Raw genomic sequence first — 26,655 nt, forward strand, 5'->3', positions numbered from 1 at the left:
TAACATACATAAAGTGCTTTATTATTTTTTTTTTAATATTTTTAAATTTAGTTGTAAGTTTAGTAGTGTGGTATTGGACAAATATATGATTTTCTTTGAAAAATATTTAATGTAATTAAACGGTTTTAACAGTGCACTTATTTGATTTTATGCACATAGAATGGTCAGAAACCTGGTTCATTTAATATCCTGGCTAGGAAAATATGAAATAGATTTTTGCTGGTAATCCTTACTATCTGTATTAACTGGTGACTCTTCTCTGTTTAACAATCAAACTTTATTACAGTGTTGACAGATCACAATACATATTATAGAGTGTTATTGAAAGTATTTTAAAAGGGTATCATACACATAATATGAGTCTTTGACAAACATTTTGAAGCATAAATATGACAAAAAGGGGCGGCTCTTTTTGTCATATTGCAGAAAGGAGCAGGAGGTAGAGCGGGTCGTCCACTAACTGGAAGGTCGGTGGTTCGATCCCCGGCTTCTCCGGTCTGCATGTCGAAGTGTCCTTGGGCAAGATACTGAACCCCAAATTGGCCCCTATGTATCATCGATATGTGAGCATTTGTGTGTGCGTGTGTGTGTGTGTGTGTGTGTGTGTATGCAGAAAGTGCAGTATGTATAGAAAAGAGCGCTGTATGAATGTGTGTGTGAATTGGTGAATATGGCATGTAATATAAAGTGCTTTGAGTGGTCAGTAAGACTAGAAAAAGCACTATATAATTGCAGTCCATTTATCTTTTGCATTTATCTAACTGTCTGAGGAGTAAAAAGAAGAGATCCAAGTTATTCTGTTAAACATGGACAAAGTACAGTCCTCACAGTAGCTGCAGATATTTTGGTTAATGAAGTTCTTCAAGTTCCTTTTAACTTTGTTACTTTGTAAGATCAGAATTTCCAGCTACAGTTATGTGGACATCGTTCAGAATACAGTCTTTTCCATGCTAGTTACTGCCTGATGATGGTAAGTGCTCTTGGTCTGATGTAACTAATGTGTACAGGGAGGATGACATATGGGGACAGTGGCTACAGTACTTATTAAACTATAAGTACTCTGCTCATCTCTCTGCCTGGCTCTATTTTTCTCTTTCTTCCTGGATGGATGAACTTCACACACAAGTCAGGACTGCAGAGTCAATGCCTCAAAACTCTTCACACACACCTCGTGTATGCAATATCCTCCTCAAATTTTCTGTACAAAAATAGCGTTATTGATAAAATGTGCTAGTGGACTTAGGCCCTAACAAATCATGTTATTTAGCCTATGCTGTTTCACCTATTTGTAAATTAGTGTGGATAGTAGCGTTAATTAAACGTTCAGTTAAAAAACTCTCAATATTAACAGCATCAAAAGCGATCATGGCAGCAGTTTGACTGTCACTGCAGTTAGAATCATTATAATAGAGCTCAAGTGTTTGCTCAATGCGCTCATGACTTATTGGGTTACATCAATTTCAATTTCATATCTGCCCAAAAGAGGATTTGGTTGCAAGGTTAGTCAATATTTCTTCTTCTAATGCAAGATCAGGCTTTCCAAAGCAGGTGGGTGGACAAACAATGCAGGGGAAAAAGCAGAGGGGGAATGTTTGACATGCAGTCAGAAGTGCTATGGGCTTTTTTGAAACAAGTGCTGCTGACAAATCTGTCTACTTGACTAGTCCCACTGTCATCTCTGTCCACAGGATGCAAATTTAATAACAGAAATATGATAATTTAATCACAAAGGAGATGTGGTGAGGAAGTTTCAGAGTGACTGAGCTGTGAAAGTGATTAAAAAATCATTTTCATGCTAGGGGATTTGAACCAGCTTTTTTCAATCATTTTAAGTGTACTACTTGTGTCATTTTGGAAATAGCTGGAAACAATAATAAATTATTTATTTATTTATTTATTTTTTTAAAGATCAGTGATACATAATTTGGGAGAATTGGCCAGAGTAGCGGATACTTGTTTGAGACCTGAATAATAATTTAAGTTTACTCCTGCTCATGGATTAAACACATTGTTTCTTTGTTTTTGTCTTTTATGTTTTTAATAGTACCAATTCTTGGTTCAGAGAATAGTTTGAAGCTTCAGTCTGTGACTACGTAATCTCCAAATGAAAATACTGTCGCAGTATCACATTATCTAATGTTAGGGATGTGTACTCTAGTATGGTGCACCTAAACTGACAAGAGGCAGTAAAATGTTATTGGATGAGTCAGACTTAAAGTTGAATAGTCAAAACCAAGTGTAAAAAGAAATATACATATTTATGCCTTATCTTTAACCTTAAATTGGTTGTTAAAAATATTTGATCTATTAATTTATTTAACTTAATTTGTAACTCTTACTTAACTTAGTTTTTACTCTCCTGTTTATCATCAACTAGCTCATCTGTTGTTTTTGCTACTTTAGGAAATTTAATTATTTGTCTATAGACACTAGGCTAACAAAGCTTTGTATTACTTTTCACACTTATTTTTAATTTATTTAAGGATTTATTTGTTTAAGAGTATTATTTATTGATATATTAAGTCATATTTTCTATTCGTCTGATAATCTTTCACAGCCGTTTGGTGGTTTTGGGGCTCCACACTCCAAGTTTTTGATTTAAAATGAAACTATAAGTGGCCTTTCAAATTTAAGGGTGTTGGAGGGTGTTCACATTTATAACATTCAAATCCAGCTTACCACAGCACAGAGCCAACACAATAACAGGGAAAAACAAAGTATGAAGACTTTGTGATGGTGTCGTATTGACCTGCAGTATATTGTTTATAATATTCTGTTCCGTTATTCTGTTGTAAATATCAATGGAGAAACACTGGAAACATTGAAATTCTGGAAACACTATAAATATATGCATTCCAGTACAACAACTACACTAACCACACCTCAAAAATTACCCAAGGAGTTGAAGCAACGGCACTCTGACACGTCAACAATATTATTAACCCTTCAACCTTACTTTCTACGTGTTTTCAACCTGAGAACTGTATCTACAAAGATTGATCGAGGACCTCAGTGTCACTATGGGCAAAAAGCTTTGGAATGTGGGGGAAATAAAATAAAGAATCTGTAATTAAGACTAGACTCTTAGCCTTGTTAGTTAATCCACTCAAATATCCAATAACTGTTATGTTTCTAAGATAAAAATCAAGGATAACATTACTGGATATTGAGTCTTAGGAAAACATAAATGAAAATTTAAAAGAAAATGGAAAAATGTGTGTTTTCTTTTGTGTGTTTGTGTGTGTGTTCATGTGTTTGTGTGTTTTCTTGCACACTCTCCAGACTATTTGTCACAAGGTGTGGATCTGAGTGGCATCGAGGTGATTGAGAACGAATTGCTGCTGATCAGCAGAGCCAGACTGGAGGTGGAGAACCAAGCCAAGAGACTTCTGGAGCAGGGCATGGAGATTCAGGTACGCAAACACAAACACAACACACACAGAATACTAACAAAGATATTTTGTCTCACTGGATTTAGGGCCTTTATTTATCTTACCTGTATGCTGCTCTGTTCCTGTTTTAATCCGCTGTTCATGCAAACTCAACACTTCTTCCATGTTTGCCTGTTGTCTTGATACAACAGGCAAACATGTGCAGTCGTCGTTTTTGGTTTTTCACTTGGTGCTAAGTTACTGTCAAGAAAAGTCAACACCTCCTGCACAGATGTTTCACATTAAAGCCTTCCAGTGCCTCAAAGTGCATAATCCCCCCTTTACCGGTAGGCTTTACTTGGTAAGTAATTCAAACACTTCATGTTTTTTACCCAACAACACACCTATCTTTGTAGTTGGCAAGCTGGCATGGGTTCACGTTCTAGTTGCTGCAGTAATGACTCCTCCTTATTGGTCAGATCTTTAGACTCATGGATGTTGCACTGACATATCTGACTTTACTACGTCATAGATTACTTGATACATTTTCATTTAGCAGATTTTTAATTCTTTTGGGTAATTACTGTCCTTCCTCATTCCTGTTTTCTGTATCAGGTTATTAAAAAAAACTAAAAACAAAGAAGTAATTGAGGCAAACATACAGCTCTTCTGTACTTTTTGTCTTACTTTGAGGACAACTGAATATTAATGAGAAAGAACGCCTTCATGTAAATGCACCAGCCAAGCAAATCCCACAAGCTGCTCTGTCATTCCACCTAGCTGCTATTTCTGTTCCCTGTGTGTTAACATTGCATATTGACTCCGTTTGAAGGAAATAAATTGGTCACAGATATTAAAGCACCCCTACAATTTTGGTGCGTTTACACTCTTGGATTAATGAATAGAAATAATTCTCAAAAGAAACGTGTTTAGTTGAATTTTTGCTACTGCCATTTCTGTTTAATGCAAAGACTTTTCAATCTCGTGTAATATCACAGATACCCTTTATGTATTTAATTTCCCCTTAGGTCCTCCATTTTTTTTATTGAGGAAATGTTAAGATATTGGTTCTGAGTAAAACAGAAGGAAAACAGTAGAAGAGAGATGAGCAGTTTGTATGTGTGTCATTCTGTAAAATACATGTGAGAGAGGGGGCACGTGTGAGCTCTGCTAACCCTCATCTGCCCAAGAAAGCCTTGTTCTCAAGGGGACAGTGTCCTGTTAAAGAAACTATGTTGTTTTGTGCATTTGTGACATTCTGTTCATTGTCCATGATGAAATGTTGCCAGTATCCTGAAGAGTGTAGTTGTGCTTCAGCTTTCATGCTTGTGGTGTACTCATGTTCTGCTCTGTTCCTCCTTGAGCCTGTATGGAGAGATGATGAGATTATGAGACATTTATCAGGGTAGTGGTAGTTTGCAAGTATCTGTCTCTCTATGAGCAGGAGCACATGTCACGCCCTTCCGGTTCTTAACATCACAGGACATCTCACATTTTCTAATTTCACCTTCTTATCATGCTGTTGAACAATTTTCAGTTCAGTTTCTACCTCACCAGGAAATGGATGACAAATGGTGAATAAAGTATTCACAAAAGTTGAGTACCCTGAAAGTTGCTGTGGAGTTTTTTGAAATGTAATTTTTGAAAGGTTTTATATTTCCACAGTATCTGGATAGGATTTCCCTTAATGTCTGTGCATGCGGTAACTGCTACATAGTAGTTAATGCAGCAGTCACATAAATGCAATAGTATGAGTAGTTTTCTTTCTAAATGTAATATGAGTAGTGAGAAAAGCATTGAAATATCATAGCATGGAAAACCTCAGGTAAAGTCCCAGTACTCGCTCAAAAATGCCCTTACTGTGATATGTCAAATAAAAGTCAATATTCTCCAGTAAAGGCTGAGGTGAAATTTCCTGCCCCTTTATATAATAAATTCGGTTTAAATAGATCATTAACCAAGTCATGCCATATTCACCAATATACATGTATACAAGTCTCTTTTTAACTGAAATATTCTTACTGAGTTAATATTTAATTTGAATACACTATGCTGTTTTTTTTATTCAGTTTGAAGATACATTCAGAGAAATCTGCATGTTCTGCAGATGTTTCACATTAAAAGCCTATCAGCAAAGGAGGAGATTATGCCCTTTGAGCCAGTGCAAGGCATTTCATGTGAAACACCTGCAGATGCTGTTGAGTTTCATTGACAGTTGCTATCATCAAACGAAAAAATGGCTAAGTACACCCAACTGGAAGTAGTGAATAAAAACAGTATTTTCGTTAAAATAGACTCTTAGAGCAGTAGAGTGGTGAGTATGACATAACTCTGTTGTTTTACTAATGGAATTAGTGCTCTGGAAATGTACATTATTCTGGATTTAATAAAACAACAGGTAACCGGGAAGGAAGAGGTGTTGAGTTTGCATTAGCGGCAGGGGGGACTCCATGTATTTAGCATTGCACTTTTATGACTCACAAGAGACAGATTAAAAAAGTAATTGTCATAATAGAAGCAGCAGAGGCTGATATATCCTGACTTTTTAGCCCAGAGTGTGGGTGAAACTCCAAAAACACTGGATCCTGCAAATCTCACAATGCAACTCGGCAGCATCATAAGTTTTGTAGCTCAACCTTTCTGTTGAAAATTTGAAGCCTCAACCCCCTTCCAAGATAACCCTGATGACATCATCAGGGGGTATGTTTTTATACTTTAGAAACCGCACCCTTCAGAGCCACAAAAGACAAGATTAAATTGTTTGTATAGGCTTAGTAGGACTCCTTATGATGAGTTAACAGAACTGTGTAAAATCAGTAGAATGCCCCTTTAATAGAAAATGGAAATGGGAGCAGGTCACAGAACAGGAAGGCCTTTTACTAAAATATACATAATTAATGCTTATACAGTATAACTAGGAATAAAGGTCTGTCTCTCATATAAGCCTGTTTCAATTAAAAGTCTAGCCTCTCTTTGTAGTAGAGGTACATAAACCAAATTTTATAGTGTGTTAAGTTTTAGGACATTATTAGGACTGCAACTAATGATTATTTTCTAAATATCTATGCATAATGTACATACATACAATACAAACTGTAGCTTTCACAAAGAAAGCATATAGAGCATGTTCCCTCTCTGGGAGTGCAACATGAGTCCTTGAGAAGAGAGGACAAAAATGTAAGCAGTCTGTGAAGGGGCAGTAAGGGACTAAAGAAGGATTAAGAAAAAAATCAGACAAATGAAAAGGGAAACTAATTATATTTCTGGAATGTGTTTTTTTCCCCTGACATTTAGAATGCTGGTATTTACCTCAAATGGGTTGATTACAATATTGCCTAAAGTAATTAACTCTGTCAAGGAGGTTTGTTTTTGTTTGTCAGCAGGATTATGCAAAAATTACTGAACCAATTCGCATCGAACTTGGTGGAGGGAAGCCAGGGAAGAGCCTAATACATTTTGGTGTGGATTCAGTTAAATGGGGGATCTCGGCCTATAATGTATGGATCTTGATGTAAGAAATCAGACTTAAATAATGTGTTGAGATCTATGAGTTTGTACAGTTTGGTGCAGATTCAGATAATAATCCGGATCTTGTGGAAGAAAATGCTTAATCCGCATAGTAAGTACACACAGAGGTGTACTTAGTATATTTTATAACAAATAAATCATTTATGTATCAGACTACTTCCTTTTTGCTTTTTATTTTTCTATTACAAGAGCTAGACAGACATGTGTAGAACTGTTTGGCCATGGCGCAGGTACACGCTCTACTTAGTGCCATTCTAGTTCATTTTTTGTGACATTTTAAAAGTGGCAAATAGGGTATTTCTTATTGAACTGATTATTATGTTTTTGGTTATTACAAACAGATTATAGTAATTATGTAGAAAAAAAAAGTACTTGAAGTGTTTGTCAAAGTGTGTATAATTTACATTATTGCTGACAACTTGAGTGAAAATCAACCTGCCTGCAAGGACTTGAATTTGCTTGAGATAGATAATTCATCACAGTGAACATTTCATCTGCTTTATTTTTTTGAAAAGTACATTGTCAATCATAATGTGATAAAGTAATTATAAGTGAGAACCATTTGGCTACTGTCTCTGCTGGGTCATTCAAGGTACCTGATTCGAGTCAGTTTTTGAAAAGCAAAATTTTGGAAATCTGTATCCAACATGTTGGAAATCTTTATCCCATGTTTCCTGTCTGCCTTTCCAAAAACCCAGAGGACAGACAATGATCAAACATAGAGGATCTGAAAAGGCCTCAAGGCAGAGTTTTAAAAATGGTTCCTAACTGTTACCATGTGACACTAACTTAACTCTAACAAAAGTGAATAATAATAAAGATGACTAAATCGATTACCTACTGCAATAATTCTCGAACTGGGAAGGGGCCCCTTGGAGGGACACACCTAAATTTGATCAATCTGGTTTAACTTGAAAAAGATATTGCAAACTGGAGTCTTGCATTTGAATTTGAATTATGTCCTGATTTTGGCTTGTTTCTAATGAAAATGAAATGGAAATTGCCTTTTTAATGGTAAGTTTCATAAGGCTATGTCATAATAGTTGACTTTGACAGATTTCACATAAGAGATTTGGCAGAATTCTGCCTGCCATTATGATTTTTTTTTTTAAATTTTCATTAGCAATGTGCTAAAATCATAACATAATTTAAATTCAAAGTTGGGTATGAAATTTCAATTTCAAGTGAAGGTTGCAAAATGTCTGCTAATTTGAAAAGGAAAAGTCCACATCACATTCAGTTCCATTATCATTATGGCAGCATGATTCTTTGACTACACTGAAAATAAGTCACAGATTTCCATACTTCCACACTCAAGGAAACATACCCAAGACTAAGAAGCTACCTCTGGCAGTTTGGGCAAAGTTTGTATTGCATCATTTCCACAATAATATAAATTACCATATGCATGAAACATGAATATCATGTTGTTATATAATGTTATTTCAGTAAAATTCAACTTTGCTCATTTTGTTAAAAAAGTTTCCATTGTTAATGGAAGTTAAAAATTAAGTGTATAGACAGTGCATATAAAGTTCCACTGACCTCCTGTATCTCAAGAAAAACAGTGGGTGCCTGCAACCTAGGAAATAAAATAAAAACTGATAGAATGATTTTGAAATTTATCAGCAGTAATGTAAAAAGGTACACACATTGTAGAAAATGGGATAAAACCACCCGCACAGTCCTTTTGATTAAGATCTGAATTAAACCAGCTTTTACTCTCAACATGAATGAATAAGTCGATCAGTTGTTGAAGATTTGTATGCCATCTTACCAACTGCTGGTTTATTGACAAATTTGGTTTATAGATAGGTATTTTAGTGTTTCTATCTGTGCGGTCCCTGGGGCCCATGAAATTGTATCTTAAAACTTCATAAATTCAGCGTAGTCTACATTTTTTCAACATCAACTACAACCAAGTCATGTCATACTCAAAAATCTGAAAAATGCTGTTTTCACACACGAATTAATTTCAGTCATGTCTACTTTGCTATTTTTTAATTAGATGTTAAGCTATTTTCACTTGTGCAGATAGTTTCACTTTAAAAGCTTGTCAAGAAAGGGAGGAACTATAGCCCTATGAAATGGAGGGCTTTTAATGTGAAACATATGTGCAGGAAGTGTTGAGTTAAGCACAAGCTGGTAGATTGTTTTTTTGTCCATGTGAGTTTGAAGGCAAACAGAGGCTGAACAGGTGTGTATGAAGCTGCTGGCAGAGTGTGAAGTAGCAGGATACTGTGACTCCGCAGTCCTCTCCAAAGTCAACACACACACATACACACTCATCTCTCCCCTGTGTATTCCACCCTAAGAGGAAGTAGTTTTTATCCCGACTACTGCAGGAGTACCCTTTGCTAACAACTTCCATCACTGCCTTATTGTGTGGGTATATGGGCCTCCAGAGACACAAAGACGCACACACGTGTACACACGGTGGGCTTCTTATATCAGCCCAGGGAGCTGTTTATTGTGAATGTTATGTAAGCAGTTGGACATGCTGCCTGGGCTGTGTGGGAGCTAGTTTCACCTTAGTGCTCTGACTGTGCCAGCAGAGACCCCGTAGCCCATCTGTTGAGTGGGAGCTCAACTGACCCACGTTAAAAAAACTCCTCCTCCTCGCTCCTCTCCTCTCTAAGTTTTTTTCTTTCATATATATAAAATCAATTGAGCACCAGTGGCTGAAATCTGCATCAGTCAGTAATTCTGCGGAGTTTTCAGATAATGATGTGACCTGCTGCTTCTCTGAACTCCCTTTAAATGAACAACTCTCTTTCACCAAGAAAGAATTCCAGCATGCAGCTTCTCTAACTCTGGATAAGAAAGTGAATTTAGCATATTTTCCACAATGTCAAACTATATCTTTAACAGTAAATAAACGGACTTATTATCTAATAATTTTCACTTAGTAAGTCATAATTTTGTCCTACCACTACAGTTTCCATACCTTGTCTCCACCTGTGATTTGACAATGTAATTTTGAGTGATGGAATACAGCAGTGAGATACATCAATCTCCCAAGATTTGTCAAAATCCAGTGAGTTGTGAAAGAAAGAAGACTGTCTCATAATCACCACACCATCACTTTTTCATTATGTGGAAAAACATTAGAGCTGCAACTAACAATTGTTTTTGTTATCTATTAATCTGTCAGTTGTTTTCTTGAATTACCCATTGTTTTGTTTATAAAATGACAGAAAATATTTTAAAAAATGGCCATCACAATATCCCGGAGCCCATGACAAACATTCACATGTTTTGCTTTGTCTGACCAGCAGTCCCAAACCCAAAGATATTAAATGTATGATATAAAACAGAGAAAAGCAGCAAATTCTCATACTGGAGAAGCCGACCAGAGAAGGCTAAGTCCTTCTGCTAGAAAATAGACTCAAATGATAAAACAGTTACCATTGAACATGTTCTTTCAATCTGCTAATCAGTTAAATAACTAAGCTTTGTTCAGCTTGAAACAGCGATCTTCACTATAACTCAGGCTGCAACAGCTGAAGTCATACGTCTTTAAAGATTTAGTTCCTCTAATGCTGTTTCTTGCTGGTCCCAACAATTTCATGCAACAGTGAATTATGCACAAGAAGGAAACGTTCAACTTCTCTGTAGAAATAGGTTTTCCTCATTAAGAATATAAAATAACATTTACAGTACAGTCTCCTTTACTGTCCTGTCCTCTCTTTTCCCCACCTATGTTTTTCTTGTCTTGACTTTGCCCTGCTACATATTCACACCTCTCTCTCATTAACTCCATGTAAAGTGTATTTTTAGCTGCTGCTGTCATCTCTGTACTTGCTGGCAAGGCAAGTGTTTTGTGTGTGAAACTACCAAAAGCAATAAGTTGATTTCATTCTGTTATAAATAGCACCATGGACAACTGCAAACTTTGATTATCTCTGTCTCCCTCCCTCCTTTTGTTGGTCAGAACCCAACCCAGGTTGGCACGGCCTTGCAGGTCTTCTATAACCTGGGAAGTTTAAGAGAGACGATCAGCAGTGTGGTGGGGGGTTACCGCACCACCATACAGGACAACATCACAAGTGCTCTAGACATCAAGGGCCTGACACAGCCAGCCAACTCCAGAGGTGAGGCCCAAGGAGGATGTGGTGTTGTTTAGCCTATATTAACGAAGTATTTAAGTGTACACACACACTGGATACATCGTCTTAATTTCTAAAAGATAAAAGACAATTGCATTTTTGACCTAGTTCATCAGTTGGCTTGATCCAAAATAGATTTTTATACCATGGCCACAGAGAATAGTAAATTCTGGCTGGAGGGCGTGTGTTATTTTCATGGCTCTGATGTAGCAGCCACTTCATGGTTCTAATTAATGCTCACAGTATTTTCAGATAAACAGCTCTAATTAGGTTGAGGATTCTTCTGCTGGCATTTTAAGGCCATTTTTTAGGATTATATCACTTAATAAAATGTGAAATTAGCAAAAGAATATAGAGTATGTGTCTCGATCTTTTAAAAAACAAAAATCCTTCCGGATAATTCTGGTGATATTCTGTTCTTTTCTTACTGTCAGAAGATCCCATGTGCAGATCCAGACCAACACTGAATGTCTCCTATTATTGTGATATATCTTATTCCTCTGTACCACAGAGCTCCAATGTTGTCCAAAAACAATTAAAAACACATAAGTGTGCCACACTGTTGCACTGGTAGACATGTTCCTTCATTACCATGAAGACACACGCTGTAGTTTATTTGACTCAGTCCCACACACCCCATCCTCCTGCCCCAAATACTTACTAGAGCATCAAATTTGGATTAATCCGCAGCTGAACATCATTCCAAACAAGTGATCTATTTACTAAAACTGCAGTATCCAGCTGTTTTAGAAAATTACTGAACCTTTTTTAAAAATGAAAATGTATATTTGTGATTTGTGATGAGTTATGTCATAGGAACCAGTGGGCTTTGAGCTGAGAGCCACAATCAAACCCAGAGTAGGAGAGTCAAAGTATTGATAGATGGACTAACACATTGTTGGTTTGGGTCTGATGACGATGAGAAAAATACAGAATAACACTAATAATAACTGATAATAGATAATAACTAATGTTTTAATAAAATGTGAAATTAGAAAACATTGTCTTAAGAAAATCTGATGATAGCAAAAGCTTATTTTACTGTGCTCCTGCTTTTGTAAAAAAAATAAATAAATCAGAAATGCTCTTCTGTATTAGCTGGAAATATGAAATGATGGGAAAGAATGTCAAATAATGGGATGATGGTACTGGTTTCACAGGAATCATAGAAAAACGTAAACAAACAAACCTTAAACGTAGTGAATATCTCCCTGCAGGTGCACCAGGCAGAGCAGTGCTGCCGACACCAGGGAACACGGCAGCCTTCCGTGCTGCTCTTTGGACCAACCTTGAGAAACTGATGGATCAGATATGTGCTTCGTGCAGACAGGTACACAGCTCCCTGAGACCACTAACTTTCTGTACACCCAGAATATTGAATCACACATTTAAAACAAAAAGCAAGGCAGTCAGCAGGGCTGATGCATTAGGTATGAAGTTTTCTTTGCTGCATGTTCACAGGTGCAGCATCTACAGAAGGTCCTGATGAAGAAGAGAGACCCTGTCACTCATGTGTGCTTCATTGATGAGATCAGCAAGGTGGGTGGAAACCACTGCTCTAGTTTTGGTATAACAGTAATAATTATAGCCTCAATCAGGAAAACAGTGACAAGGCTCCAGTTTAGCCATTTAATTATTAAAAACAGAAAATACAAGTTTTAGTTTGAACTCATTTTCATGTTTCTAACAATCAATATAAAGTATCCACAAACATTCATGCATGCTGTCCCCCTTGTCCCCATCAATTCAAATTACACAGGAGACTAAATATGACATAACTGAATAATTTAATTTATTATGATTCAATGGTGTAACTTTATAGCATTTGTAAGAAATTTGCAAATAATTTAATTGCAGAAAAGTAATTGACATCTAAGGGTCTGGAGCCTTGGTTAAATTTCTAACTTTTGGTAATTCATTTTCTCATTTTTATCAGATTATCCTTTAGTATTGAATAATTTTTAAAGAAATTGTAACATTTGTAATGTAGTTCATGAAGGCGGACTCCACACTTTAGAATGCATTTTATAAAATCAGTTTTTGTTAATTATTTGTTATTAAAGCGTAACTCCACCAATTTTATACATCAAACTGTTTTTCAAGATGTTGGTGAGTACAACTGCATATGTGAAAACAGTTGTATAAGCTTTTTGTGGCTCCAGAGTCTGATAAATGACCTCAAGTGATGTCACTTGAGCTAGCGTCAGTTGGTTATGAAGACTAGTAGTTTGAAAAGTAAACAAATCTTAGGGTGTGGAATCAGAAGGAAGTGAGCTCGCCAGACCTCTGTAGCTCACTCCTCATCTCTGCATGAAGCTAGATGCTCCAGGCTACATTACCCGCTACTAGCATGACACCCCGGAATCTCTGACCAAACTGCTTGCGGTTGTGTTGCATTGTGAGTAATGTAGGCGCCAGGTTTTAATAAGAAAGAATAAAAGACAATATCTGTGGTTTGTCTTTACACAGAACAAGGACACTTCATATGTTTACTACAACCAATAATTATTTCAGTGTATATATCGATTTGTGAAAATTGCATTACGATAGACTTGAAAAAATCGCAACCTAACCTGTTAAATCAGTGTAGCGGAGATTGTGAAATATGTAAAAATTGAAATTAGTTTTAAAAATTGGTTGAATCTTAAGTGCTATACTTTTTGGGAATGGGAAGACCTCTCTCTTCAGAAGAAAGCAAAAAGAAAGAAAGAAGGAAAAAGAGAGAGGAAGAGGGAGAGAGAAAGAAAAAGAAAAAGGCAAGATAGAAACTGACAAAAAAACAACAACAGCTACCAGCCATTTGGCCCTGCTCCATTAAAAAGTAGTAGCAGTAGTAGCAGCAGTAGTAATCATGGCAGTGATTAACACATCATCATGACCATCATCAGCGTATCACTCTCTTACCTCCACAGAAACCTAGTTGTACAAATCAGAGCGGGAGACTGTTACTATGGAAACGAAAGCTCTCACCAATTACCCAGAAATGGAGGTGTGAGTTAGAGACCTAATGACATGTCTAAATGCAAGGCTCCTCAGCAGTGCAGCTGCACTATCACTTCTCAGTGTCACAGACGAGAGTGCCATGTGTCCATAGAAAAATGACTTAACAGACACATACTGTAGTTCTTCTGTCAGCAGTTACAGCAGTTATTGTATCAAAATATATTAGAGGCATTTTCAAATCTGTGTCTATAAATTACAGAGGAGGAGAAGGAGATAAAGAGAAGCGTTCAGACACCTGAGATGTGGATTGTGATAAATGAGCTGTAACTCCTTATGGGGAAGATAATATTTTGTATAATGTAATTTGGACTGTAGTGGAGAATAAACACACAAACCCTCACGTTCAGAAATAGTTACACCCATCCCTAGGGCTTTTTCCATAATTACACAGGTTAGTATGCTCTCTTGCACTTTTTTCCCAAGTTCACTTTTTTTTACCCTACCATCAGTCATGGTTCCTTCATGTGATAGCAACTAACTCACCACCTACTCATTCTACGGGGAGAGAAAAACACACTCCTCTGCTTTGACAAGCAGTGAAGCATTGGTAGTTAGATATGATGAACAGACCCGAAGAAGATCATTCACACTTAAGTTCTTTCTTCCAGGTTTAATAATTGTAACTCCTTCCATGCAGCTCTCAGCAGGGGAAATATCTCCTGTGTTAATGCGAATGCAGAAGGCTGCTGCCAGGCTATTAATACACTCCTAGAGATAAGGTTGTATTGCTCCAATCCCTGCTGCCAGGCTCTGGTTCCCTGTCAGTTTTACAATTGATTTTCTAATGTTACTGCTGGTTTCTAGACCTTAGTGTGATCAGGCTCCTGCTTACATCTCCGATTTGTTAAGCCCTTACAAGTCTACATGCTCCTTGAGGTCTGGGCCCGTCATTTGTAGAAATCCTGAATGACAGTATTTTTATTCTTACATTATTGTATGTTCTACTCATAGTTATGCTAAAACTATTTTAGACGATCTTTTATAATGAAAGAAGAAATTGTTCTGTTTTACTTTTTATTTCTAAGCCTACACGACATAGCTTAAAGTATGTGGACACTAGAACATTCCAGCAATATGTGATATTTGAACACATCTTCCCAAAAACTGATGTTAGGTGATAGGGTCTGTCTCACAGTTGGTGTTCCATTTCATCCCCAAAGGAGTTTGATTGGGTTGAGGTCAGGGCTCTGGGTAGGCCAGTCAACTTCTTCCACAGCAAACTGAGAAAAATATTTTGTTTATAGACTGATTTTGGTTCAGGGGCAATGTCATGTTGAAACAGGAAAGGGAAAAACAGAACTGTTGACACAAAATGAAACAACCCTGTTGTCTAAAACATCACAGTATGCTGTAGCTTTATGATTTCCCTTCATTGGAACTGAGGGGCACGGACCAAGCCAGGAAAAAAAACACCTGTTCTGTTCTATTTCACTCAAATGCAGTTGGTCCATTAAGAAAGAAAAACTGAATCACAGAGGTATAAGTGAATGTTCTGAAGGTGGAGGAAGTGAGGATGTAGTGGATGTCAGAAGGAGAGGTCAGACAGCTGGACAGCAGACCTTGCAGCAGGCTTCTCTAATGGGGGATTAGGAGAGAATACACAGACACACATGTCCTATCCCATTAAATAATGAAATCACTTTCCTTAGTCAGGCTCTGTGCGTTGAGCTGCGATTCTGTGTTGGTGTCCGTGCATATCTGACAGCACTTACTGCTCTTTTTCTTCGCTATTAAAATTTACACAGAACAGTTTTTCACAGGCTTTGAGTTTGGTCAGTCTAATATTCAAGTGGAAGGTGCATGATGGATATCCGCACTGACCCCCTCAGTATTTGTATTGACATATGATAGATAATGATGATTGTGATTTGTAATGACCATTGTGATGACTTTACTAAATATTGCAAGAGCAAATCAGGATTATTTCAGAATCAGAATCAGAAAAACTTTGATCCTCAAAGAGAAATTGCTTTGTTGTTTGTCTGAATTTCAAAATTATTGTTTTATTTCACTTGTAGTACTTTACAGATTAACACAAATTTCAGTAAGTACACAAATGAGCTGTTTTTCTAGGGTGTTCATTCCAGCTATTAATGTTGTATAATATTCAAGTGATAAATAATCATTGCTTTATTGCATTGCAGTGTCACTACCACCCTGAGACCAAATTTCAATCTGCTTTAATCACAGTTGTTTAAAACAACGCTAGATGCTACAAAAATCTAGCTACAATGCTAGATTTTTCTGCCTGTATCTCTTTCTTACCTGTTAATTTCCTTATTCATGTCACTGTAGTGTATTCAAATTTTGAGATTAATCTTGAGTCTTAAGACAATATTAAGTCACATGTGAGTTCCAGGTCTAAATGTAGAATACGCAAGTGCAAGAACATAAGGATTCAAAGAGGTGTTGCTAATATTTTGTCAACCTTAATTCATATAAATGGGATGGACAAAATATTAAGAACACCTCTCAGAATAACCCAGTACAGTTTAAAAGCACCACAAATTACAGCCTCCAAACTGACCATTAAAATAAATCAACATCCTATTAAAAAGTTTCAATAAAACCTGAAAATTATAATCCTCATTAAGGGAGGATTTATTGCAGGCCTGTTGTATTATACTGCATTAGTTTTATCCAGTCGTACCTAATAAAATAGCAGGTGAATATAGATTAATTTAATTTCAGTCTCATTTCAGTCATTAATTTAATTTAATTTCAGACTAAAATACTCCTACACTTTAGATTATCCTATGAAAGGTTTTGTAGCCGCAGCTCATTTTCCAGGAAAGTTATGCTAGAAATCAGGCACAGCTATGGTTGCGAAGTGCTGTTCTCGTAATCGATGACGTGAGTTACACGGGTGAGTCGCCCCAGCCCTAACGGACTGTCGCTTAATGTTTCTCTTTTTATGTTTTTTTGAGAACTGTTCATCCAAAAACGTTCACAGTCGACATGACACTTCGTTAGGTCCTCAACAATACACAGGAGAAGTTTTAAGCCAATCCGATGAGCTGTTGTCAATTAAATTGCAGGACAGTTAGACAGAAAAAAAGACGGACTGATATTCATCCATTTAAAGTTAGATTTCTAAAAGATTCAAAAGTGAAAAATGGGAATGAAAATTGAATGTTTAGATCATATGACCATCATCAGCACAACTTATGATGTAATTTTTTTTTTTTCTTTTCTGTCTACCTGATGACAGGATGGTCAGCCTGATATCCTCTATACCTTCTGGACCGATATAACCAACACACTTAGTGAGGAGTTTCACAGAGCAACTGAAGGTAAGATTGGTCCTTTTCTCTCCCCATAGGATGCTGAAAGTTTAAATATCAAAGCTTCTAATTCAAAGCAATGATTATTTACTCAAAGGATGTGAGTCTTTAAGGTTTCTTTTAAACAGACAGTAGCTGGCTGCTAAAACACCAGTAGCACAAACAACCAGCGGGAGGTCATAATCATCAGGTTGTAACCAGAGCACAGTTAACACTAGGAAATCAATGGGGCTGCAAGTAATAAGAAGCCTGTTGTTTATGGAGCAATTGGAGCATTCAACAGTCTCATATTTAGACAGTGTTGGGCTGTGTTACAACCTTGGTTTGTATTAAGGCACTGCTTACATCTGCATCAACAAACAATGATAATTCCTTTACAAAAATCAAATTGATCAAAAAATCGAAACAAGTATGGATCTCAAACTAAAATAAAAACAGAAAAAAAAAACAGAAACAAGCAAAAGTTATGTTTACTGTTACGTGTTACTAGCTAAACCGCATTGTGTATATGCTTGAGGTCTTAACAAGTGTGTCAGGGACATTTCCCTCTTCATGAAACATTTGCAAAGGTGCATTTGTAGACATTTTAAATCCAGCATGGTCTACTTGTATGTCAACGTGCATTGGATAAACAAAATGGGTGCCCACTCATAGAAAAATAGCTGTGTGGTACTACTGAAGGTCAAAAACTCCAAAAGGGAACCTTCAAGTTATATTGCAGTTTTATTGTTTAACTGGACATTGAAACTGTGGCAGAGACATGTATGACAGAGCTATGCAATGTAGTTGCACAGCATGTGAAAAGCATGTGTTTCAGTAACATTTTTCAAATCTGCTTCAGTTTTTATCAGTACAGCTGTCTACACTTGGTACATAACAGCTGTCATTACACTTACACTTGAGACATGTAACTGCGTAACCTTTGTGAAAGTGGTTCTGCAGTTGCTGCTGTTATGGCAATTTTACTACATGGGAGGTGTAGACAAGGGCTGCAGTTGAAAAGGCAAAAAACTCCTTTCCCAACCACTTTTCTTTGACTTCCTTGGAAAAGGTCGAAGAAAGTACATATCATCGTTAAATTTCATTCATGTTGAAACATCATCTGGCAAAAATGTCTCTTGTCCCTTTTTCTTAAAAGACAGACAGAGGGAACAAACCAGTATTTTTACTTGAATGCTTTAACTACATTTAGCTGCTAATACTTACGTACTTTTACTTATGTATGATTTTCGATGCAGGACTTTTACTTGTAAGGGAGTATTTTTACATTGCTGGTACTTATTGGCTGGACAGCAACAGCGGGGCCAGTCCTATAGACACGAATGTCCTTGACTGACTAAGTGAGTGATAAAGTTACATCATTGGTCAGCCAAATGCCGCGCGCCAAACTGCTGAAGCTACACCATTGGTCGTTGCTCTTTCAAAATGAATAGGAGTCATCAGCAGGTTTTTTGAGACAGTGTTGCCAATTTAGAGCCTTTGTCTAGCATCTTTTTGGATAAACCTTAGCAACTTTCCGTAGAAGAGAGTCACCAGTATTGACTTGCGAGAGCAAGGTTTGGCTTTCCCTGCCCAGGCATACATCATGGTTATAAAATCAGGATTTCAGCAGTGCAACTCTACTCTTACCTCAGTCTGGCATCTAACCCCTGGCAGGCTCATGCTAGGTAAAACCTGCCCTCTTGAGAGTGGCAACCAATCAAAAATGCCAAATAACTCAGTTTCTCTTTTTGACACACTGTTTTTATTCACTAATTAATTTAATTTGTTACACTTTTCTATTTTTCTCGATTGACATTAAGTTCCCGCCATTAAACTAAACACTTCCTGCAGATTTTTCACATTAAAAATCTTCCAAGCTTCTCTTTATTGGAAGGTTTTCCATGTAAAAGAAACTGCAGAGAGTATGAGTAGTGGTTTTTATATGAAAATTTATGGTATGTTTGATTTTAATGAGAAATAGTCCCGATTGACAATCAAATCAACTGTTACTGACTGAAGAGACAATTAATGATTGTTTTTTCCCCCTGCCAATATTAAGGAACAGTGATGATGATCAATTTTAATCATCTCAGTTGACTTTTCTCCTTAATGTAAAGCAACCCATTCGTGATCCCTTTTACATCTGCCAATCCTGACAAGTGTGCTATGAAATCTGAAAAAACCCGTTTTTTCTTCATATGCCTGCACATTAATGTCCATAGCATCCGACTGTATTGTGTTTAGGCTCCAATGCAGCTGCATGGGACTTTCTAATGCGATTCTATGCAGTAGATGTGTGTGTCCATCGTGAGCCATGAGTGACCCCATCTTTTTTCCTCGCTCCACTGTCTTTATATGCAGGGTCTATTTCTCCTGGACCAGCTTGCTTTTCTGAAGCCGAAAATTAATTTGTGAATGTATATAAATGCCTGTAATTGTTAACAGTTGACTTAAAATTAATTTTTAATTATGCATTTCATTTGAAAGGTGGGAGGGAGACGGTCTTGTACGAAGTTCCATTCCTACTCCTCTTACTCTTTGTCATGATATGCACAATCAGTCAAAAGTTTTAGAACACCATTTTTTCAGTTGTTACTGAAATTTACATAGTGTAATGTCTCTATGTAGCCTGAAATTAAAGCATACAAAAAATAAACAATAAAGATTTTTAAAAAATCATGGAATAATGGAATATTAAATCCTAAATTTAATGAAAATTTTTAAGTCACCCAGTAGCCGAACAAACCTTTGATGTTCTTTTCAACAATGGTAATGAAATATTGTTTGGAAGCTTGCACTTGTAGGTTGCTTTACTTTCAACCTCTGTCCAGTTCATCCAAAACCAGCTCCAGGGTTTAAGTCTAGAAACTGTGCTGGTCTTCCATCATGTGAATCCACCATCCACCATCTAGTTTTTTGGGTGATTATGTTGCTGTAGGATGAACACCTGACCAACCAGTCTGTCTTCCTTTGTTACCTTCTTTTTTCTCACTATTCTGATAGCAATATAATTCCTAATACTAGAACTAATTCCTGAGGTGCAGTTTTGTCCTAATAATGCATCAGAGGGTGTAGTAACACAGTGTGTTCCAACACTGTCTTTGTACAGACAAGGTTTGTGAGTAATCAACAAAAGTTGCAGCACTTGTAAGATATTACTTGCATTAACTTTCAAGGCTTCATTTCCTTCCATTGCTTATGAAAGCTGTAAATTAAGCAATTCCTTAATTCCTGACAAAGGCCTTTTTTCTATGATATTTACATGATTTTTCGGTTTTTGGTGACCTAAACTTTTTTTTTTTTTTACCTTTAGCGCTATGTTAAGTTATTCCCTCGACTTGCACTGGTTACATTTCAATAAAAACTGGAGAAATTGGGAAGTTCTGAGACTTTTGAATGGTAGTGTATTCTATGTATTAATGCAGCCAAATTTATGGTATAGTTGTTTTAATTTTGTATTTTTCTGTTTCTGTTGTCAGAAGTTGCATGAAGTGTGAAATTTAATTAAAAATCTACCAGTAAGTCCCTGCGATATCAGCATAAATCCACAGTTGAGAACTGCTAATGTAGAAATTGGAGAGTATTTATATGTCTTCTGAAAATGTGGCTGCCTGTGTGGATCTAATGTTAGCTCATTGATGCTCTTGTAGTGGCTTGGAGGGATGCATACAACAGACAGAGTTCCACAAGGTTCTGTGCTTGGACCAATCCTATTCACCTTATATATGCTTCCTTTAGACAATATTATTAGGAAACACTCCATCAACGTCTATTGTTGAGCAGATGATACCCACTTGTACTTGTCAGGTAAGCCTGATGAAACCGATCAGTTAGCTAAACTTCAAGCATGCCTTAAGGACACAAAGACTTGGATAACCAGCAATTTTCGCTACTACACGCAGACAAAACTGCATTGTGCCCCACCAAATTCAAATTCAAATTCTAAGGTGCTTTATTGGCATGAAAGTTTTCCAAAAAAAATAATGTTGCCAAAACATCAAAAGCGCTCTCTCTCTCTCTCCGCCCCCGCTCAACCTGCCTGTCTGCCTCAAAAGGAAGTTTTTCCTTTCCATTGTCGCCAAGTGCTTGCTCATGTGGGAATGTTTGGTCTCTGTAAATAATATTATAAAGTACAGTCTAGACCTGCTCTATGTGAAAACTGCCTTGAGATAACTTCTGTTATAAATTGGTGATATATAAATAAAATTGACAGGACGACTTGACTTTTTGAGACATATTAGTGGCTTTCCCACCTTAAGCCACTCATTTTGAATTAGTCGTAAATCAAAATTTTGATTTCCTTCAGAAATTCACCTATTTGTTGAAGTATAATAACCTGAGTATTGTATATAGAAATTCAAAAGATCTGATGTGGTTCAGCGTTAAGATATAGGGGGCTTCAAAGAACAAAATCATTTCTTTAATACAATTTTCAGCAAGCCATACCTTGGGCAAATATGAAACTACTGGCCAACCATTTTAGAAGTTCTAATAGTGTCGAACAATCCCCGAAGATTTCAAACATGTTGCATGAATAGTTCAAAAGTAATGACTTATTGAACTTTACAATATTTAGCAACACTTTTTTACAACCCCTTTCTTAAAGCCTCCGTATCAGAGAAACTCTATATGATACAGGCCAAAAGTTTTTGCACACTAGATGTTGAGTAAAATGACATTATTTACATGAAGTATGAAGCAAATCCAAGATGGTCAGTCTGGAAAGTTTTCTAAAATCTGTTGATTTGACATGGATTTAATTCATAGTTATTTGATATTAAAAAGATATTCCAGCTTTAAAATATCCAATAACTAATTTTGCTTGGGGGTGGAATGAAGGGTCGTCCACTTTTTTATTTGGGTCACTGTCTTCAAAACTGTCACATGAAAAATAAACTGTTTTTTCACTGCCCCTGCCTCTGTCTTTTTTGTCTCTATAGCCTCATCCTTCCTGAAGCAGGCGTTTGAAGGAGAGTATCCCAAACTGCTGCGACTATACAATGAGCTGTGGCGCCGCCTGCAGCAGTACAGTGCCAGCCTGCAAGGAGCTCTAACAAGCAGTGGAGGGATGGATGCATCTCTGGACATCACAGCCACAGAGACAGACAGCCAGGACCTCTTCACGCATGGCAAACAGGACTACAGGTGAGCCCACTCACAGACAACAGCGCAATCAGATTTACTTCAATGCAATCAGAATCACTTCAGGGTGTGATCACACCTATGGGTTGTTTTGTTTGGTGTGAACCAGTGTGGAGAAATTTATTTTGGATCATATTTGTGTTTTGTTTGTTTCTATACAGTTAACACTTTAGTTAAAAGGCTGGTTACAAGTGCACAAGCACTTATAAACTTGGACAAGCACTTCTAAGTCCTGCTCAACTCACAAGCAGGTTTGAGATAAAGTACTTTTAAGTACTACCATGCAGAATGAACTTTCTAAATAAATTACTAGATGTTTGAGAATGTCAGTGCGTAGCAGAAATAAAGGGCGTGCGTCTAAAATAATTTAATATTCACAATATAGGGCATTTTATTTAACCTTTAGCGGTTTATTCAAATGTCTACATTTTTACTGTAAATTTATGCACCACATATTGCCTTCAAAGAATCCCACAATGCATGCTCTCCAAGATGTAAGCAGGCATTTTTCCTTCTCAACGATCAAGAAAAGACTTCATGACCTGGGGCCTCATTTAAAAAACAGCGCATAGGATTCATACTAAAAGTGTACATGTGCACAAAAGCCTAAAATGGTGTAAGCAAAAATGTAATCAGACTTATCAAACTGTGCGCATGCACAGCTCCATGCTTTCCCATTACGACTTGAAAATGTTTGCAGTTTGGCAAGCCTCACGCTCTGCCCTAAACACTCCCACAATTAACCATAACTGCTCAATGCAAATCCCTAATGAATATTGATATACATATTGTTCTTCTGTAGAATGGAAGCAGTTTGCAGCAAGGTGTGTAAGAACCTGTGTGGCAAGTATGTAATGCATTAATATGGTGCAAGTGTTACAGTGCTCAGGAACTACCCCTGAGAAGCAGGAGGAGCCTGGCCCAGAGTCACCCACCAGTACCGGGAACCTCCAGGTGGCGCAAGCCACAGACCCACGCAGAGCAACATAACATCATTGGGTTAAGTGGCCCCAATCTTACAAGGAGAAGGAGTGGCTCCAGTTCAATGAAGACGCTGATGCCATCTTGGAAGCGGTGGCCAAGGTTGACGCTGATCAACACCTCCAGACAATGACTATCGTCGTTATCAGCCTAGCAGCTGAGCGGTTTGGGCTGGAGGTGGAAAGAACAGCAAAACACCCACAGTGAGCAAAATTCACCAGCTCAGGCAGGAGCTGAAGAGCCTGAGGCTTACCAGGATAGTTCAAGTCCTGGATATACCATCATGGCATCCTCCCTCGAATTCTCTGGCCCCTCTTAGTTTATGAGATCCAGAGCTTCACAGTTGAGGGTTTTGAGAGGAGGGTCAGCAAGTTATTTCGTACGTGGCTGGGACTACCTTGGAGCCTGAGAAGAATCATCCTTTATAGGCACGTTGCTGATCCAGTATGAAGTGTGAACATAAATCAAAGAGGAGCGAGCCAGCAGGATGGTTGAAGTGTGGCAGCAGGGGGGCTGGACAAGATGGGAGCAAGCAGTGGAGCACAAAGTCTCATGGGCAGGGCTTTGGAAAGCTGAGCCCCATCGAATAAAAGTCTGGGCTGTCTACGACATTCAACCAAGCCCATCCAAGTTGATCTGCTGGGGGAAGGTGGAGTCATCAGCTTGCCCTTTGTGCCTGAAGAGAGGGACCCTGGAACACATCCGGAGCGGCTGTTCGAAAGCCCTGGACAGGCAGCGCTATCGCTGGTGTCAGGACCAAGTCCTGAAGGTCATAGCGGACACCATCTGCAGTGGGATTAGCCACTGCAAGCGCCTCTGCCCAGTGACGAAAACCATTGCTTTTTTCAGAATTGGGTTGAAGCCAACATCAGCTACCATGACCACTTCCTCTGACCTGCTAGCAACGGCACAAGAATTTCCCAAAAACTGCTGCCACAACAATGCTAAGGCCAGTCATGGTGCTGATTCGGAGGTCTCAAAGCAGATCATTTTCTTGGAAATCACCGTCCCCTGGAAGGACCAGATTGGGGAGGCCAACATTACATAGAGGGCAAAGTACGCTGAGCTAGTGGAAGAACACCGTAGCAACAGGTGGCGAGCGAGGTGTGAGCCCATTGAGGTGGGATGCAGAGGGTTCTCAGGCCAGTCCCTCTGCAGGGCCTACAATATACTAGGCATCACAGGGTTCAGTAGGCGAAGGGCCATCAAGATGGCCACCGAGGCATCAGAAGTTGCTTTGAGGTGGCTGTGGATCAGTAGAGTAGAACTATGGGTGGGGTAGCGCTACCTGGACAAAGGCCAGGGCTTGATCAACCACAGCTGGGTCACCTGGGTGAGGGTGTCTGATTGTTGAAAGACCCGAAATACCCGATGACCCCAGGAAACATTACTGATGATGTGTCCAGATGCATTACAAGGTGATGCATTTTGAAAGAGGGATGATGGCTGCAGCAGCTGTTAATATAACAAACAGGGCAATTTCTGAGATTAAACAAAATGATCAGACATGGAGGTGAGTGCATTGACCATTTTGTTGCACACTGTAAGGGCATGGACTGACCAGTGCCACCTGCCACATCTTTGCATCATCCTAGCATTTCAGCAGCTGTGGAGCACACCACAACTGAGCCCAAGTGTGAGTAGTTTACAGTTCGGCCCTCCCGTCTGCGCTCCGGGGTTAGGGAATGTGATGGTGAGACAGCTCTGATTAAATATTGAGTGGAATTTAATTTGAGATTTGAGTTGGCTTATATCTTATACTATTGAGAGGTGCTTAATGAATAGTTATATATCAGAATTTCCGTACAGGTGCGTACAGTTTCCCGTTAAGTTTTTTTTTATAGAGCCCAACGTTTGCATGGGAAGTCAAATGGCATATGCCTCTTTCATGCTCTGCTTTGTGCCTACGCATTTTTTATAAAGGAGGCCTCAGAACCTCAGAGGATTCACGGCAAGATGCAGACACCTGGTAAACCTCAGCAACAGAAAGAGTTGGATTACTTGACTGGCTGAGCCTTATTTAACAGATCAGTATTGGCCAAAGAAGACCAATCTGCATTAAATCCATCACATTATACAATTGTAACTCATTTATAAAGCTTCTAAAACAATAAAATTAAATATTTGCACAAGATTAAACAAAATATTGGTGCATGAACATCTCCACTTTCTGTATTATTAAGAAGTGATAGAATTACTGCCTTGTGGTACGGTACACAAAGAACAATTAGTTCTTAAAGCAGAGAAACAACCACTTGTATCTGATTGGTACACAGTATCAGCAGATACCCTGTTAAGTTTAGGTATTGGAATCAGTATCAGGAAAGAACAAATGGGATTGGCAAATCTGTAGTTGAGGTGACAGTATATGAAAAGAATGTAGGAGAGAGAACAGTAAAATGCAAAGTGCAAAGGGAAGAGAGACTGAAGAATAAAGGAATGGTGTGCGAGGTGGATAGAGAGGGAGTGAAGACATTACAGAAAGTCCTTTCAAATGTGCACTAATGACAGGAGCATGTGTGCAGATGATTTTGAGAACAAAACACATACAGTATGTTAAATAACAGGCAGTAAGCTCCTGTACACACCAATCAACCTGCTGGCTGGAGGAAAAAACACACTCCCTTAAAAACATTTTAATATAGCATTTCAGCCACATCAAATAGTGATGAAAAATATCTACTGTTTACAGTGTTTAAAGATTTCAAGAGCTGTTTCTTATAGTTGTTTTAAGCCCTGTTACCTCATAAATGTACATTGGACTGTTGAAACATTTCTCCTTCTTTTTTTTGTTGTCCTCTGTCACACTGAGATGATCATGATGAATACAATACACACACACACACACACACACACTCACACCTATAGTATCACGTCTGCACTGAATAGTAATAGGATGAGATACTGGAGCATTTTTCTTCCATGTATGTCTGTGGTTTAAGTGCTCCGTTAATAAATATCCACACTGATATTTTAGGCAATTACAGGATATTATATTTACTATTATTTGAGACAGTAACTAGATTGTTGATATCTTAATACCATGATAGATTTGAAATGTTGAATTTTTAACGGCTACTGTACAGTAAATTTATGCTAGTTTTCTGATCTTGTTGTTTGTTGTGGCAGAGTGAAAGGAACAGTGAATGGCTCACTTGTTTCTTATACCTGTGCTACTAAATATGGTTTCTCACACATTTCTGGTCTGTAAATATCTTCTCAACATGTCAATTATGTATGTACATCCTGATTCTT

The 26,655-nt window shown here is 37.8% G+C and overlaps 1 protein-coding gene across 2 annotated transcripts in view; it reads left to right on the forward strand.

Annotated features, from left to right (window-relative positions):
* Nucleotides 1–26,655, forward strand: part of cog5 (component of oligomeric golgi complex 5) — an 81,328-nt gene that overhangs the window by 37,580 nt on the left and 17,093 nt on the right. For both annotated transcript variants that reach the window (XM_040151272.1, XM_040151280.1), the window contains exons 7-12: nt 3,283–3,413; nt 10,834–10,993; nt 12,226–12,338; nt 12,470–12,547; nt 17,223–17,304; nt 22,218–22,422. In XM_040151272.1, the coding sequence (XP_040007206.1) occupies nt 3,283–3,413; nt 10,834–10,993; nt 12,226–12,338; nt 12,470–12,547; nt 17,223–17,304; nt 22,218–22,422 (769 nt within the window). The remainder of the gene's footprint in view (nt 1–3,282; nt 3,414–10,833; nt 10,994–12,225; nt 12,339–12,469; nt 12,548–17,222; nt 17,305–22,217; nt 22,423–26,655) is intronic.

This window comes from Xiphias gladius, chromosome 2 (genome assembly GCF_016859285.1).
Source record: "Xiphias gladius isolate SHS-SW01 ecotype Sanya breed wild chromosome 2, ASM1685928v1, whole genome shotgun sequence".
NCBI lineage: Eukaryota > Metazoa > Chordata > Actinopteri > Istiophoriformes > Xiphiidae > Xiphias > Xiphias gladius.